The sequence below is a fragment of the Nansenia antarctica genome, assembly GCF_963989245.1.
Source record: "Nansenia antarctica genome assembly, chromosome: 12".
NCBI lineage: Eukaryota > Metazoa > Chordata > Actinopteri > Argentiniformes > Microstomatidae > Nansenia > Nansenia antarctica.
Genome location: NC_137682.1, coordinates 20,156,059 through 20,170,117, shown reverse-complemented (window position 1 = coordinate 20,170,117; position 14,059 = coordinate 20,156,059). Strand labels below are relative to the sequence as shown.

The following is a 14,059-nucleotide window of genomic DNA, read 5'->3' as shown; positions in this document are numbered from 1 at the left end:
TTTGTCCCCAATGAATGAATGAATCAATCGGAATCACCAAAGGTCAGCTCAGTTGGACAGTTTGAAGAGGTTTATTCGTCTGATCAGAGATTCATCTTGTTTCATGCGTTTACAATCATGAATGGACCTCTTGTTCCATGCACCCAGTCTTATGGTCCAAATAACTGCTGAGTTAGCCCTCAGCTGTGTAGTTGTCACTCATGAACGGGCTGTCCTGCCTGGCAACTCTGGTCATACGATTCCTGACTTTCCCTAAATATATTGACCTCTTGACCCACTCTCCCTTGCTGGCTATTTGGCCTACTTTCGTGACCCAGATATGTTAGTCTAGCCAGCAGTTTCACACAAGAGAGCTGCCTAGTGAGTTCATGTTTTAATGTCTACAAATTATCTATGCACACTTATGAAAACACATCATAACAATTCCATACTAGCATAATACTATGCTTGTAATCAAAATAACTACAGACCCTGACACAGAGGTTTACATACACATTCATTTGTAGATGAGCTAGAAAAGGCAGATCCAAATTCACATAGGCCTACTGAACATCCAAAACCCAGAAGCATTGAAAAAAAAGAAGAAGATATTTCTATGGTAGTAAAAAAATAAACAGATATTAGTACGGTAGTCAGTATCTGTACACAGGTGCCTCATAAGGAGAGTATACACGAATAGTGTAATGATCACAATGAACTAGCGATTTTTTTTGCATACTGTAAGTCTAAAACACCGCATTTTAGTTAGGGAATCGAGAACCAGTTCCAGTTGAGAACCGGTTCCGAATTGTTCGATGCATCGGAATCGTACGCTCTGAGGTTATCGATTCCTCTTATCGATGCCGGCATGTTCTGTGCATGCGCTGACAGTTGCGCATTGTAAAAACGACGTCAAACTCTGAACCTTGCAACAAGGAGTCATGGCGGAGTTTAGGAAGGAACGGTCCAAAGCGTGGCTTCATTTCACAAAGAAAAAGAAAAACATTGCTACTTGTAACATCTGTAAAATTATCATTTCAAGTAAGGGTGGAAACACCAGTAATATGTTAAAACATCTTTCAACGCAGCATGGGCTAAAATTACAGGAATGTGTAATTGAGTGTTTTTTACACTCTACGCATGAGTACCACTGCTTTCCACCAAACAACACTTCTTTACCCTGAGGGTAAATATCCTAGGCTAATAATATTAGTGCCACGTAGGCAGGCTTAGTTGGTTTTTGATCTTTGACTAAGAAACCCTAAATGAAAACGAATGCTGTACAAATATTCTCCCATTTCATCTATTTTAGATGATGACTGTTGCTACAGAATTGTTGAGTTTGTCAGTTTTATATTTGTTTTCAAAGTGTTGCTAAGAAAAGCACCATTTAATTTATTTTCCATTATTTTATTTTTAAATGTATTTACGTTATATATTATTATATTATAAATGTTATGTTTAGATATTATACACTGTGTTCAGAGACTCAAGATAATAAGTAATAAGAACTGAAAACCTGTGTAGGCCTACTTTTTCCACACAGAAAATTGATCAGGAATCGATAAAGACGTCTTGTCAATTCCCATCCCTAGTCACAATATAGGGGGAACATTCTATAACTGAACTATACATTTTTACAAGATTGATCAGATTTAGAATTCCAGTAGTGCAAAAGTATACCATTCATAGAGCGCGTTAAAGTAACCCATCCAAGTTCGGTTAGCGCAGTCCTCCTTTCTCAACTCAACGTCAGCTTTCACACATATGCTCCACCCTTTTTCTGAAGCTATACGTTCACTGAGGCACTGACCCTCATGGATTTAAAAGCACAGGACTGGTTCCCACCGCCTCTTTCACAAAAGTCCATTACTTTGTAACTGTATAGGTCCACACTTCAGGGAAAGGGTGGAGAATTGGGAGGCAGAATTAGAGAGACTGATACAGTAGCTGTCCCATCATCCTTCTAGGGAGGACTAGACAAATAGGGACTATCTTGTTACATCTAACCTGTTATATCTAACCTCTGAGCTCAGTTTGACATCAGTCATAAATAAATCAAATCAGCACTCGTTTCATAGGTATATTATTTAACTCCAATCAAAGTGACTTTGGATGTTGCAAGGTCGTCAATAGTCAGTGACGCTGCATTAAAATGTCTACATCCAGTTAAATCTCTCTCTTACCAAAATACATTATTTCTTTAACATTCAGTTTTAAAATGTGAAAATCATCCAAGGCTGGGGTCAGGTAGGGGTCAGCCTGGGGTTAGGTAGGGATGTCAATCCAGCAGCAGCTCTAAAACCCATACTGTGGTGTCTCACATCACAAGCGCCCCGTCAGTCAGTCAGTCAGTCCATCCACTGAATCTGGAAATAGACACACATCAGATTTGGATTAGTAGCCTCTATCAAACTGGAATATTACCAGTAGTCTATGTGAAACCTGTTTTGTTACATTCCATGGCGCTATTAAAGTGTAATATTGCTAGTATTACCCTGTCCTTTTCATGGTTGTGTCCTGCCTAGGTTAGTTTGGCTAGTATCTCCTCTCCCTGACACTATATCTCAGCAGACAGACAGGAAGAAAGGAGAGGTCAACTCGGGGACAGTGAGAAATGTAAAGAGATATTGTCACAAACACTTCCTCATTCCTTCTTCTGATCGTGTGATGCCTGTAAACAAATGTTAATTTGTTTGAAAGAAATAGAAGCCGCACACTCAGGTTCCAGATGCAAAAAGTGTGGTTTAATAGGCTACGGCCGAAACCGTTCCGGTCCTAATAAACCACACGTTTTGCATGAGTGTGCGGCTTCTGTTTCTTTCAATTGGAATTTGCCTCCGTTGCCAGCACCTCGCCTAGATTTTTCTGCGGTGTGCGTTCTCTTCTTTTCAATTTTGTAAACAAATGTTACCACTTACTGTGCGGCGGATCCACCTCCATGGCTTTGACCAGCCCGACAACAGAATTCTGTTTAGGCCGCGCCCCCAGCTCTCGGCCCTCCTCTTTGACCTGGTTCTGGCTGAGGTTCTGGCTGAGGTTCTGGTTCTGGTTCAGAGGTTTCTCCTCCTCCACCACCACCTCCTCTGGGCTGAAGATGCCCCCCTCCTCTGCGACCATCTTCTCTACCTTCTCCATAAGCCTGGTCAGCTGAGGGTGCTCCCCGAATATGTAGTTATTGATCACAAAGTACCTCCTCTTACACTTGTCCAGCACCCACTGAAGGTCCTTGCCTTCCCTCCGGATGTGCCTCTCTATGGAGATGGTCCTCAGCACCTCCGCCCAGGTGAACACCACGATCGTATGCCTCCACACGCTCTCCCCGAACAGCCCCACGTGCTCCTCGATGCGGGCCCGGTCGACGTCGGTGAACATGCCCACGGGGATGACCAGCAGGAAGGCGTGGGGCCCCGGTGGGCACATGGTGACCACGCGCAACATCTCCTTCTGGTACATGGCCGGCGTGTCCTGGACAGAGAACCAGCCGGGCGTGTCCACCACCGTCACCTGCCGCTTGTCCACCTCCGTCTGCCTCTTCACGCAGAACTCGGCCGCCCGCTCCAGGCGGAACTCTTCGCAGCCCAGGATGGTGTTTCCGGTGAGGCTCTTCCCCGGCCACCTCCAGCCCAGCAGGGCTAGCCTGAGCTCGGGCAGGCGGTTGGCCACGCGGGCTGCTGCCACCGCCCTCTTCTTCTCTTCCTCTGGGTCAGGGACATCATCGTCTCCTGGTGGGTGACAGAGATGATAAGACATGAGGTCTGAGGTGTTGTCATTGGCTACTGCTGATACAGCTTCGATTGACAAAGCGATATCACCAGTGATAACATCAAGTTCTGTCACGTCAGGCTTTATTGAAAGTACGTGTGAACAACAGCGTTTCAATACACTTTAGTTTAGTTGTTAAGCAATTGATTAGTCATATGGAAACATGAATCATGAGCCTTGCGCCTCCACTTTTACAGATGTTGTGAAAGATGTAGGTGTGATGACCAATGCCATTTTGCCTTCGCTAAAGGTCACATTAGGACAGATTGCAACCAAACACAACCACGACCTCAACAACAGATTAGTGAGCGGGTTAATACAGGCTCTTTATAAGGCATCAGGTGCCTAATTACTCGATCCTAATACTAACCTACGGTAATATGATCACCTCAGCAGAGTCTAAACAGCCAAGGCACGGAGGCCAATGCTCTGCCTTTTATAGGCCTTTTATTAGACACAAACAGTACAACCCTTGTGTACATAAGGTTCAGCGATAGGAAATGTTAGGATATAGGTTATAGCATAGCATAGAGTACAGCACAGTGTTTTATTTGTATAGTATAGTATAGTGGATAGTGTATATAGCCTTTATTTATGTAAACCAGCTCTTTTCCCCTCTTGTTTTTAGTATATAAAAAAGAAATCAAGCACCAGGGGAGCCCCCCCCTCCTAAATTTCGTTGTATGGTACCTGTAGTGTATTAATGACAATAAAGACCATTCATACAAGGATCCACTGTGTCATTAAACTACACAGAATGATGAACTACTTCCATGCAAACAAACTCCCGCTCGCCTCACACGTGGAGAAAACATAAGGAAACTTGACACCTGACCTCTATCTGACATGTTATTCTAACATAGGGCCCAATGCATTCAGACCCTGGATCATGTCAGTGAAGTGAAACTCACTTGAAGGGTGACACGTGTCACATCTCTCTGGGTGGAGGTGGACAGGAGGCTAACTAGCTAAGTTAGCTAGTAAAAACATTCATAAACCCAGTTACGCTACACCTCTTTAACTAAAGAGGGACAGGGTTTGTGGTTTGTTCTATTAGTTCGTATTTGACTGAAATAATGATAAAAACAAACGTTTAACTTTTAAGAAGACCTACCTGTTGACCGTACAGGTGTGTCTGGCTCCATTAGTGCGTTTTTATGACTGGAAAGTTGTATGTTTGTCGTGACTCCGCTGGAGAAGGATTTCCTGCTTGACTGAAGTTATGGCGCCCCGCCCCCTTGGTGTAGCCCTTACGCAACTTACGCACGCTACGTCAAAACACTGCGCACCCCCTGTGTCACCAGCCAGTGTTTTCATCAACCAGAGGGTATTCCATCAACGTCGCTAAAGGAAAATCCTGGCTTATTTCTACAAGTCTCGCGAGACTCCTAAAAACAATACAGGCTCGTTTTGATACATCTCGCGAGACTTGTCAGACTAAACCTGGATTTTCTTTTAGCGATGTTGATGGAATACCCCCCAGTTGCCTAAGTGGTTACACTAACCTTTTTCATTTATTTTTTTACATATTCTGAAACTACAGATTGTAAACTTTCAAATGATGTCATACATTGAAATCGTTTTTTTTTTATATAAAAGCGTGCTAAAAAAAATGATGTGAGACTTTGTGATTTCATTACAAAAGTTAGTAATTAGTGTGCTTGCTGTAAGCTCGAGCTTATTTCACAGACACACATACAATCCATGACAAGTGAAATGCTGTAGTAGCTTAACCCATCACAGCCCGAATCACATCATTGCATGTTATGTTGAATCTTATTATACAGAAAAACAAAGATGCCCAACAAAGATGGTTCTGCATGATTTTATTTGGTGAAACAGCCTTCATATTTAAACGAATGAATATTTCTGAAAAATACACTGTACAAAAATGATCCTTCATTAGAATTGTGTTACACTTATCACAGTGTGATCAGTCACAGATCAGGTCTGGTAGTTAGTGAACCTTGTAAACGATGATTAATCACCCAGATCTTACACAGCAATGTTGTACCCTTTGACAGTATAAATCCACGCACTAACTGGGGAAGACATAGGGCATTGGCAGTAAGGAGAGTATATTACAGCAGTATTCAATTCCCAATGCTCACTTTCCAATCCTTCACTTTAAAAATCCTTCACTTTAAAATGTTTGACACTTCAGGAAAAGGCACATTTCAACAAATGGATTGTTTTCACAGACTATAAAACAGATATAAAAACAGACAACCCAATCAAATATAGCACAGACTCCCTAATAACAAAACTATAAGAATATAACAAAAGAAAGATAAAACATTAAAATAAACCTGTGTGTGTTGTTCTATGTATGTGAGTTAATAAACCTGTGTGTGTTGTTCTATGTATGTGAGTTAAGAGGCCCAGGCCGCCAGCATCTGCATGTCATCCTCATCCTCTACCCTCTTCTTGGATGCTGTAAAGCAAGAGACACACATTACAAAGTGCAGCTGTGTGTGTGTGTGTGTGTGTGTGTGTGTGTGTGTGTGAGTTAAGAGGCCCATGCCGCCAGTACAAGTGTGGATATTTCCCAGGCCGTAGTCTTGTACTTACCGGGGCGCTGACTGGGATGTGCTTTGGGCAGGGAGAAGGAGGGCGCACTGGGCAGTCTGCCCATATTCTTCATGCTCTCCTCCAGACCCTCCTGTTCCAACTCTGCCAGCTCAGCCAACAGCTCGTCCTGGGGGAAGCAAAACATGCAAGTATGCTATCGTGACCTCATACACAGACACAGGTGTGACATTACAATACGTGCAGTTTAGTAAAAACAACATTATAGGCTTAAGTTCACATGTTCCAATTAGATACGAGTTCAATTTCACCGTCGACAAAAAGGTTAAGGACACACAGAATCTGAATAAGAGCAGGTGAGAATGGGGAAGAGATATTTCTGGAGTGGTGTTGAATCAGTGTAAAGCTCTGTACCTCATCAAATTCCTCTCCGAATGGTTTGGAGATCGCATCACAGATCTCCCTGGAGATGTCCTGCTGCTCCTCGATGTCCTGCATGAGGGAGTCTATCTTTGCCAGGTCCCTGATAGGCAGGCAGGGGGAGAGAGAGAGAGAGATAGACAGACAGAGAAAAATAGAGATTTATGGATGCTAGTTTGTGAAACTATGTACTTTGTATTCCATAGAATTTAACTCATGACCTTTGTTAAAATAGAATATGATTTGCAATAACTCATAAAGGCCACGTTCGTCAATGAGCTCTGAGAGCGAGTCACCAATTTGATTGGACAAGAGGCAGTCACGTGGACGCTACGACACTCTCTGAGCTCATTTACGAACGTGGCCATAATATTCAGAATCGACAACAAGTGTTTGATGGGTTGTTCTGCCCCCCTCTCTGTCCACGTACATGTTCTGGTGAACTCCCTTGATGGCCTTGGCGGCGTAGCCCATGTTCTTCAGAACCTCAGTGTTGGTGTTTGCGTTCTCCAGCGCCTCCCTCTGGAACTCGATGGTGGAGAGGGTGCCGTCGATCTGGGTGAGCTGCTGCTCAAAGCGTTTCTTCCTCTTCAGAGCCTGCAGGGCCGCTTTTAGGGATGAAGAGTGAAGGGGAAAAATGTAAAACGATAATCATATTGTTTATTTGTATAGCACTTTTCCTGCAAACGTTGCAGCTGTGACAATAGCAAAACAAAAAAAAGCAACAAGGGTTAGGGTACAAGGACGTCTTGCAATGTTTGAGTAGTAGTTGTGTGTCCTGTTGTGTCGTTGTCAGATGTAAATGTGAAAAAGTCAATACAAATAAGTATAGGGTTAGGGTTAAACACACAGACATTCATACACACAAAGGGCCGCCATTTTTACTTACCTTTACTTGGACTGACAGCAGTCTGAAGCATGCAGTAACCAAACACATAAGAGCACCTGTCATACAAGCTGTTTGAATGCAGCTAAATAATCCTACTGAATGGGGGTATCATTATTCAGCATAAAAATAACTAGAAAAACTCTGACTTCAGCACATCGTGACGTTAGAATTATAAGGTTCTATCTCCATTTTTGTCAGAAATGAGTTTTTACATAATCTGATCCATTAGGTGTTTATTAATGCCTGTGTGGTGTTATTTTTAATATGTTGACATTTTTGAGTTAGTAATTCATAAAATACAAAGGTTCCATCTCACAAAACATAATGGAATGTAAAAACTTTGACGCTCAATATCTCTGAACTGCCCTAAACGGACATAGAACCTTATCATTCTAAACGGAGATAGAACCGTATCATTCTAAACTCACGAAATTATGATGTACTATTTCAAGACCTAGGCTATTGTTTTCCATTCAAATACGTGAATACATGTAAGATAAAGATATGACGGGACTCCTGAGTGCGATGTTTTCCTGTCGTGATAAAAGGACATTAAACGACATTACTGTAACCTCCTATTATATAATACTTCTATCAGATAACGCATAGCCAATGGAACAGGTGTCCACACGTCACGTGACTGACAGATACCGACAGATAAGCCATGATAAAGAGAATCATACCGCGTTTATTCTTGATGCCGTTCTTTTTAGCGACTATGATCTCTTGTTCTATTTTCTTCTCCAGATAGTCTTGTTTCTTCGTTAACATTTCCTCCGTCTCCCGGAGCTTGTGGATGGCCTCCTGCGCGGTGGGCCCTGTCCCTGTCCGTGACCGGTGGTGTCTGGACTTTGAAGAATGAGAAGAGCTTGAAGAAGGAGAGCTCGAACTGGAGCTTTTAAACATTTTGGCAATCTTCGAGGTCATTGTTTCGGCTTTCTTGCAAACTCTTCAAACTCTTCAAACTCTCCAAACTCTTCAAACTAACAGTCCCGCGTCAACTTCTGTATTAAAAAGTGGCGGAAGAGAGGCAGGAACACCAGATCAACTGCTCTCCACCTACCTGTTCAAAACAAGTCCCACACCTGAGTGACGCGTCAGGAAATCCGACACCTTCATACAATGGGCCTTTTATAACACTGTTGCTTCAAAATGTTTCAAATCGAATGAAATCAAATGTTATTTGTATAGCGCATTTCTTACAAGATGCAACTCAATGCGCTTCACATAATAAACAAAATTAATCTTTATACAGTACAGGCCAAAAGTTTGGACACACCTTCTCATTCAATGTGTTTCCTTTATTTTCATGACTATTTACATTGTAGATTCTCACTGAAGGCATCACAACTATGAATGAACACATGTGGAATGATGTACTTAACAAAAAAGTGTGAAATAACTCTAAATATGTCTTATATTTTAGATTCCTCAAAGTAGCCACCCTTTGCTTTTTTGTTGTTAATAAAAAAAATGTTTTGTTGTTAATAAAATATATAATAATAATATTATCTATATATAATAACATATTATTATTAACACATATTATATTAAATATTATTATTATATATTTTATTAACAACAAAAAGCAAAGGGTGGCTACTTTGAGGAATCTAAAATATAAGACATATTTAGAGTTATTTCACACTTTATTGTTAAATCCATAATTCCTATGTGTTCATTCATAGTTTTGATGCCTTCAGTGAGAATCTACAATGTACCAAATAGTCATGAAAATAAAGGAAACACATTGAATGAGAAGGTGTGTCCAAACGTTTGGCCTGTACTGTAAATCAATTAGAATTGATTTATAAAGATACATTAATATGTCATTCCACACAGATTGACTAGGTACAAACATTTACAAATATAATATTAGGATCATTAGGATATGATTACGATTGTTTTCCTAATGCATGTCAACGTTCATGGTCAACAAAACACTTTGAAGACCTGATATTATATTCATAACACATAGGAAGACATGATATTCAATAACATGGAAGGAATTGTTCATTGGCAGACAATGTATCACTGTACATTGTATAATTACCATGAAAGTCAGAAAAGTCTCGAGCCTTCGCAGCGATTGGACCGTGTTCTGTCACGTGCTTGTGGGTCAGAGTTCATGTTGACATTGAGCAGAGTCATGGCTGAGCTGGACATTGGAGAACATTGTCGTTTCGAGTTCTGCAATCAGAAAGGTTATCTTCAATTTCTCACATAGCAATCAGCAATGAGTTGATCTTAAAACTCTTAATCTGTAGTTAGTGTTTGGTTCGTGGATTGGTGTCGTTTGCTTAAGCTAACCTCGACGTGACTGGCTTGCTTAGCTAGTCAAGCTACATAACCATCCATGTATGTTACAGACACAGGAGCAGCTAATCGTTTGATTGATTGATTTTTGATTGAAAACTTTATTAGAAGATTTGCAGAAGTAGGTACATGAAAGTACATATTACATACAAGGTCAACTAACAGGATAAAAACCTAAAAAATAATAAAATAATAAAAATAATAAAAATCGTGACGTTAGAATTATAAGGTTCTATCTCCATTTTTGTCAAAATTGAGTTTGTTTACATAATCTGATCCATTAGGTGTTTATTAGTGCCTGTGTGGTGTTATTTTTAAAATGTTGACATTTTTGAGTTAGTAATTAATAAAATACAAAGGTTCCATCTCACAAAACATAAAGGAATGTAAAAACGTTGACGCTCAATATCTCTGAACTGCCCTAAACGGAGATAGAACCTTATCATTCTAAACTCACGATTAGCTTGCTACAGTTAGAGTATACATTTTATGTGTAACACTTGACGTAGCAATCTGTCTTTTCCTAGATTTTCTGCCATTTGTTTGTAATGCCTGCAGTGGTGTTTTCTGGTAAGATTTTACTTGATTGCAATGTTCATCATACAATTATGCATCACACTTGCTCACTAATTCAATTGAAAATCAATGTGTCTAGCTAGGTGTTATTATGATGTACGCTAGCTACTAAACTATTGCCTTTTACTTTTTTTTTTTACAGTACTGAACACAGAGGTCGAGCCACACATTCATGCCCAGTGGTAATAAACGTTTTTGGTGGTTTGAGGGATAACTGAACTATTATTGATTGTCCTCATCTACCACTGAAATGTAGTAACCTACATGCCTTTGTTTTGTGTGTCTAATAAACAGGTGGACGTGAAGAGGGAGGTGGTTCCGACCTCTGGCGGCATCACGAGCCATCCCTGCACATTCCAGGACTGCAAAGGAAGAGAACTGTTGCCGGTCATATGTCCACACTGCGAAAAACATTTCTGTTTGGCGTGAGAGTTAATTCCCCCCATCCACCCCCTCGTCAAAATGATAGTCTAATCATAAGATATGGATAAAGATAGGATGCTAAAGGTGCTTTCTCAAACCTATTTTCTTTATTCCCCAGTCATCGCCATCAGGATGACCATAGGTGTGAAAAACTGGAGACACCCAAGCCTCGCATGGCTGCCACTCAGGAACTGGTGCAGAAGATTATAGGTCAGTCACATCTTTTGTGACCCACTTCAAAGATACTTTATTTATCCCCGTGGGGAAATTCACTTGTACATTTCTTCTTCAGTTGATGTGACTTGGTTTTTGATCAGAGACCAACATTTACCTCTATATTATTAAATCTCAATTCTATCTCATTTCGTTGTATCAGATGGCTGGAGGATGTGCTTATCTTCTTTTCATAAACCGATGAAAGTCGTAAATAAAGTCTCAATAAATGGCTATTTACTTAGTCCAGTACAGTATCGTTGCACTTGTCCTTTATGTCCATGTGAGGGCAGTGTTGGACAAAATACTGTGTTTTGAGTTCAGTATGCACATAATGTTGTTTTACCTCGTCACAACAGAGTCAAAGAAGGCTTTGCCTCCAACCAAAGGTCGCAGAGGGGCCAAGAGCAGTGCGACTGCAGCGAAGGTCGCTCTGATGAAGCTAAAGCTCCATGCTTCAGGAGACAAAGGACTGCCACAGGTACTACCCAGACTTACATAAAGAGAGAGAGAGAGAGACATTCTAAATTCCTCAGAATTCCAGTGTGCAACCTATTCTTGGAAGCTGACAACTCCCCATATATTGCTCTTCAGACAGAGAGGACCTATTTACAGGTCTTCCTCCCCAAAGAGTCCAAAGACCGCAGCCTGCCCATGTTCTTCTGTTCCAAGTGGAGTGTGGGGAAGGTGGTGGACTACGCTGCTTCACTGGCCAGCCTCAAGAACAAGAACAACATACTAACAGCTAAGGTAACCACAGAATACATGTCACCACAACTAAACAACCATGAGCAGGCCCCTTAGTAGACTATACAGCTGGGCAGATATTATCATGGGATTTGTCCGCTGGAAGGATTGGATACTGTCATGGATTTTAACGAGACTCAAAATAGTAACCTGCTTTAAATCTAAGTGTAATATTTATTAAAGAAATGGTCTTTAACAACTCGAGTTGGGCAGTCAAATCAACCTCACCAGAGACTGACACCAAACTTTCACATTGTACATTTGGTATGTTGTCAACATAGTCACAACATTGATAACGAGTCTGCACTCCATCACTGTCCATAAACACAAGGCCCTCAATCCAACACACTCTCAACAATCCCACAGGAATTTCCATGGAAATCTACTGTTACACTCAGCAATGTGTGAAAAATGGACACACCATGCATACATACAACACATACATGTTAAAAAATCCTTTACAGCAGGCCCCTAGCAGACTATACAGCTGTGCAGATATTATCGTGGCATTTGTCCACCCATCTTGGATACCCATCTTTTGACATCTAACTGACAAACATACTCTGCGCTCCCTTGTGGTGTTGTCATCCTGTAGAAGCTGCGGCTGTGCCACCCCCAGACAGGTGAGGCTCTGAAGATGGACGACACCCTGCTCTCTCTGCTGGCTCACCCAGACTGTCCCCTCTACAACGGGGGCAACGTGGTGCTGGAGTACCTGGACAACCACAGCCCTGGGCTGGAGGACATCAGCGCCTACCTCCCACAGTCCTGACGGACACACTAGCATCCCCAGGGACTTATTTTATTGATGTTATTAACATCATGAACATAACATACATATCGTTAGCCTCATAGCATAATTGCCTTGTGTCGAAAGCAGCCTTTTATACGAATGAAAATAATTAGCTTCGAATGTTCTAAAGCTGAAATAGAACGAGAGAACAGTCTCTCTCAAGTGACCCACCATGAACGTTTTAATCCTCTGTGCTCCTCGACACAATCACTCAAATTAGGCAAATTCATCTTAGTCCCCTTTTTTCCTCTCTCTCTCTGGGGTCAACAAAAAGTCATATTTTGGCCAAATTGAGATATCTGCCTAACTCGCCTAACACTGCTGACTCACTGTGCATTATTGCCTATGCCATTGGCTGATCAGAATGCTTGTTACATTCCAAAGTCACTATCTGCCCAAGTCCAAAGATGGTTCGGCTGACCACAAGTGAGGCATGACATGGCAATTATGCTATGAGGCTAACGATATGTTTTTTTGAGTCTTTCTATCCAATAAAGATTTATACTGTTAGCGATTTGATGTGGGCTTCATTTGTGAAGAAAGTAACATTAAGAGAATTTGTATTCTGTGAAATATTGTATGGCAGTCTGCTCATGAGTTTCCACATGTTGATATAATAAAAGCTTTTTATCCCACAATTTGTTATGTTGATGTTGAGTCATTATGGCAAAGCCATTTAACAACATTAAAAAAGATTTCTGATCAGTGATTAGGCAAGGCAAGGCAAGTATTTGTTTATCCCATTTCATACAACAGGGGCAATTCAAAGTGCTTTACATATAGCATTAAAAGAAATACAGAAAAAGAAGGATAGTAATAGAAAATAAAAATGGCAATAGATACATATAGATAGAAAATAAATAGATAAACATTTAACAACAGTAATGTCAATGGAAGGTGTGTGTGGTTACATACTCAGCAGATGCAAGCATAGTTATTAAGAGCACTGTAATATTAGCTGAACTTATTAGCGCCATTATGGTGTCATTCTCAGAAAAACTGACCTCGCCGACCCAGGTGGGACTTGAACCCACAATCCCCAGCTCCGGAGGCTGATGCCTTATCCATTAGGCCACTGGGCCACTAGGCAGGATTGCATTAGGAAAGATAACAATGAATGTTGTCTCACTGTATTGTTCTCATAATATGGGCGGGGCCTTTCTTTCCTGCGGTGGCATTCTCTATTCAGGCTTCAGCACTACAAATCAACTCACAATACATGTACAACGTGCTTATTTCTGTGTCTGATCAAAATCATCCACCAACCAGCTCCATTTGAATTAATCAAGCAAGTTGCACTACATAGTGTTATGTCATTTTTACATATTTTACCATTCAATTTCATTATTTCAGGGTATAGCTTAGCATATCATATAGTGCCCATAAACTGCAGATATTGTAATGAGATT

At 41.0% G+C, this 14,059-nt stretch overlaps 3 protein-coding genes across 3 annotated transcripts; 1 reads left to right on the top strand and 2 right to left on the bottom strand.

The window, feature by feature from the left end:
• Positions 1–1,368: 1,368 nt before the first annotated feature.
• Positions 1,369–4,896, bottom strand: gimap4 (GTPase IMAP family member 4). Its single transcript, XM_080543705.1, has 3 exons — positions 4,859–4,896; positions 2,901–3,704; positions 1,369–2,348 (listed from the first exon to the last, which is right to left on the bottom strand). The coding sequence occupies exons 1-3, from the start codon at positions 4,887–4,889 to the stop codon at positions 2,323–2,325; spliced, it is 861 nt and encodes a 286-aa protein (XP_080399831.1). The 5' UTR covers positions 4,890–4,896; the 3' UTR covers positions 1,369–2,322.
• Positions 4,897–6,116: 1,220 nt separating this feature from the next.
• chmp4c (charged multivesicular body protein 4C) lies at positions 6,117–8,509 on the bottom strand (the record flags this gene model as incomplete). The annotated part of the gene is made up of 5 exons (XM_080543622.1): positions 6,117–6,178; positions 6,316–6,442; positions 6,688–6,796; positions 7,124–7,301; positions 8,266–8,509. The coding sequence occupies 5 exons, from the start codon at positions 8,507–8,509 to the stop codon at positions 6,117–6,119; spliced, it is 720 nt and encodes a 239-aa protein (XP_080399748.1).
• A 1,222-nt stretch (positions 8,510–9,731) lies between these two features.
• Positions 9,732–13,288, top strand: zfand1 (zinc finger, AN1-type domain 1; the record flags this gene model as incomplete). Its single annotated transcript, XM_080542674.1, has 8 exons — positions 9,732–9,786; positions 10,426–10,468; positions 10,617–10,656; positions 10,769–10,899; positions 11,016–11,107; positions 11,470–11,591; positions 11,705–11,860; positions 12,453–13,288. The coding sequence occupies 8 exons, from the start codon at positions 9,732–9,734 to the stop codon at positions 12,627–12,629; spliced, it is 816 nt and encodes a 271-aa protein (XP_080398800.1). The 3' UTR covers positions 12,630–13,288.
• Between the last annotated feature and the right edge of the window lie 771 nt (positions 13,289–14,059).

What these genes read in the sequence shown, in the direction of transcription:
- gimap4 (XM_080543705.1), bottom strand. Translation starts at nt 4,889, where the DNA reads ATGGAGCCAGACACACCTGTACGGTCAACAG. An exon ending in CACACCTGTACGGTCAACAG is followed by an intron (nt 3,705 to 4,858) that starts GTAGGTCTTCTT and finishes GTCACCCACCAG; the next exon opens with GAGACGATGATGTCCCTGAC. An exon ending in GGAGGTGGATCCGCCGCACA is followed by an intron (nt 2,349 to 2,900) that starts GTAAGTGGTAAC and finishes GTCTATTTCCAG; the next exon opens with ATTCAGTGGATGGACTGACT.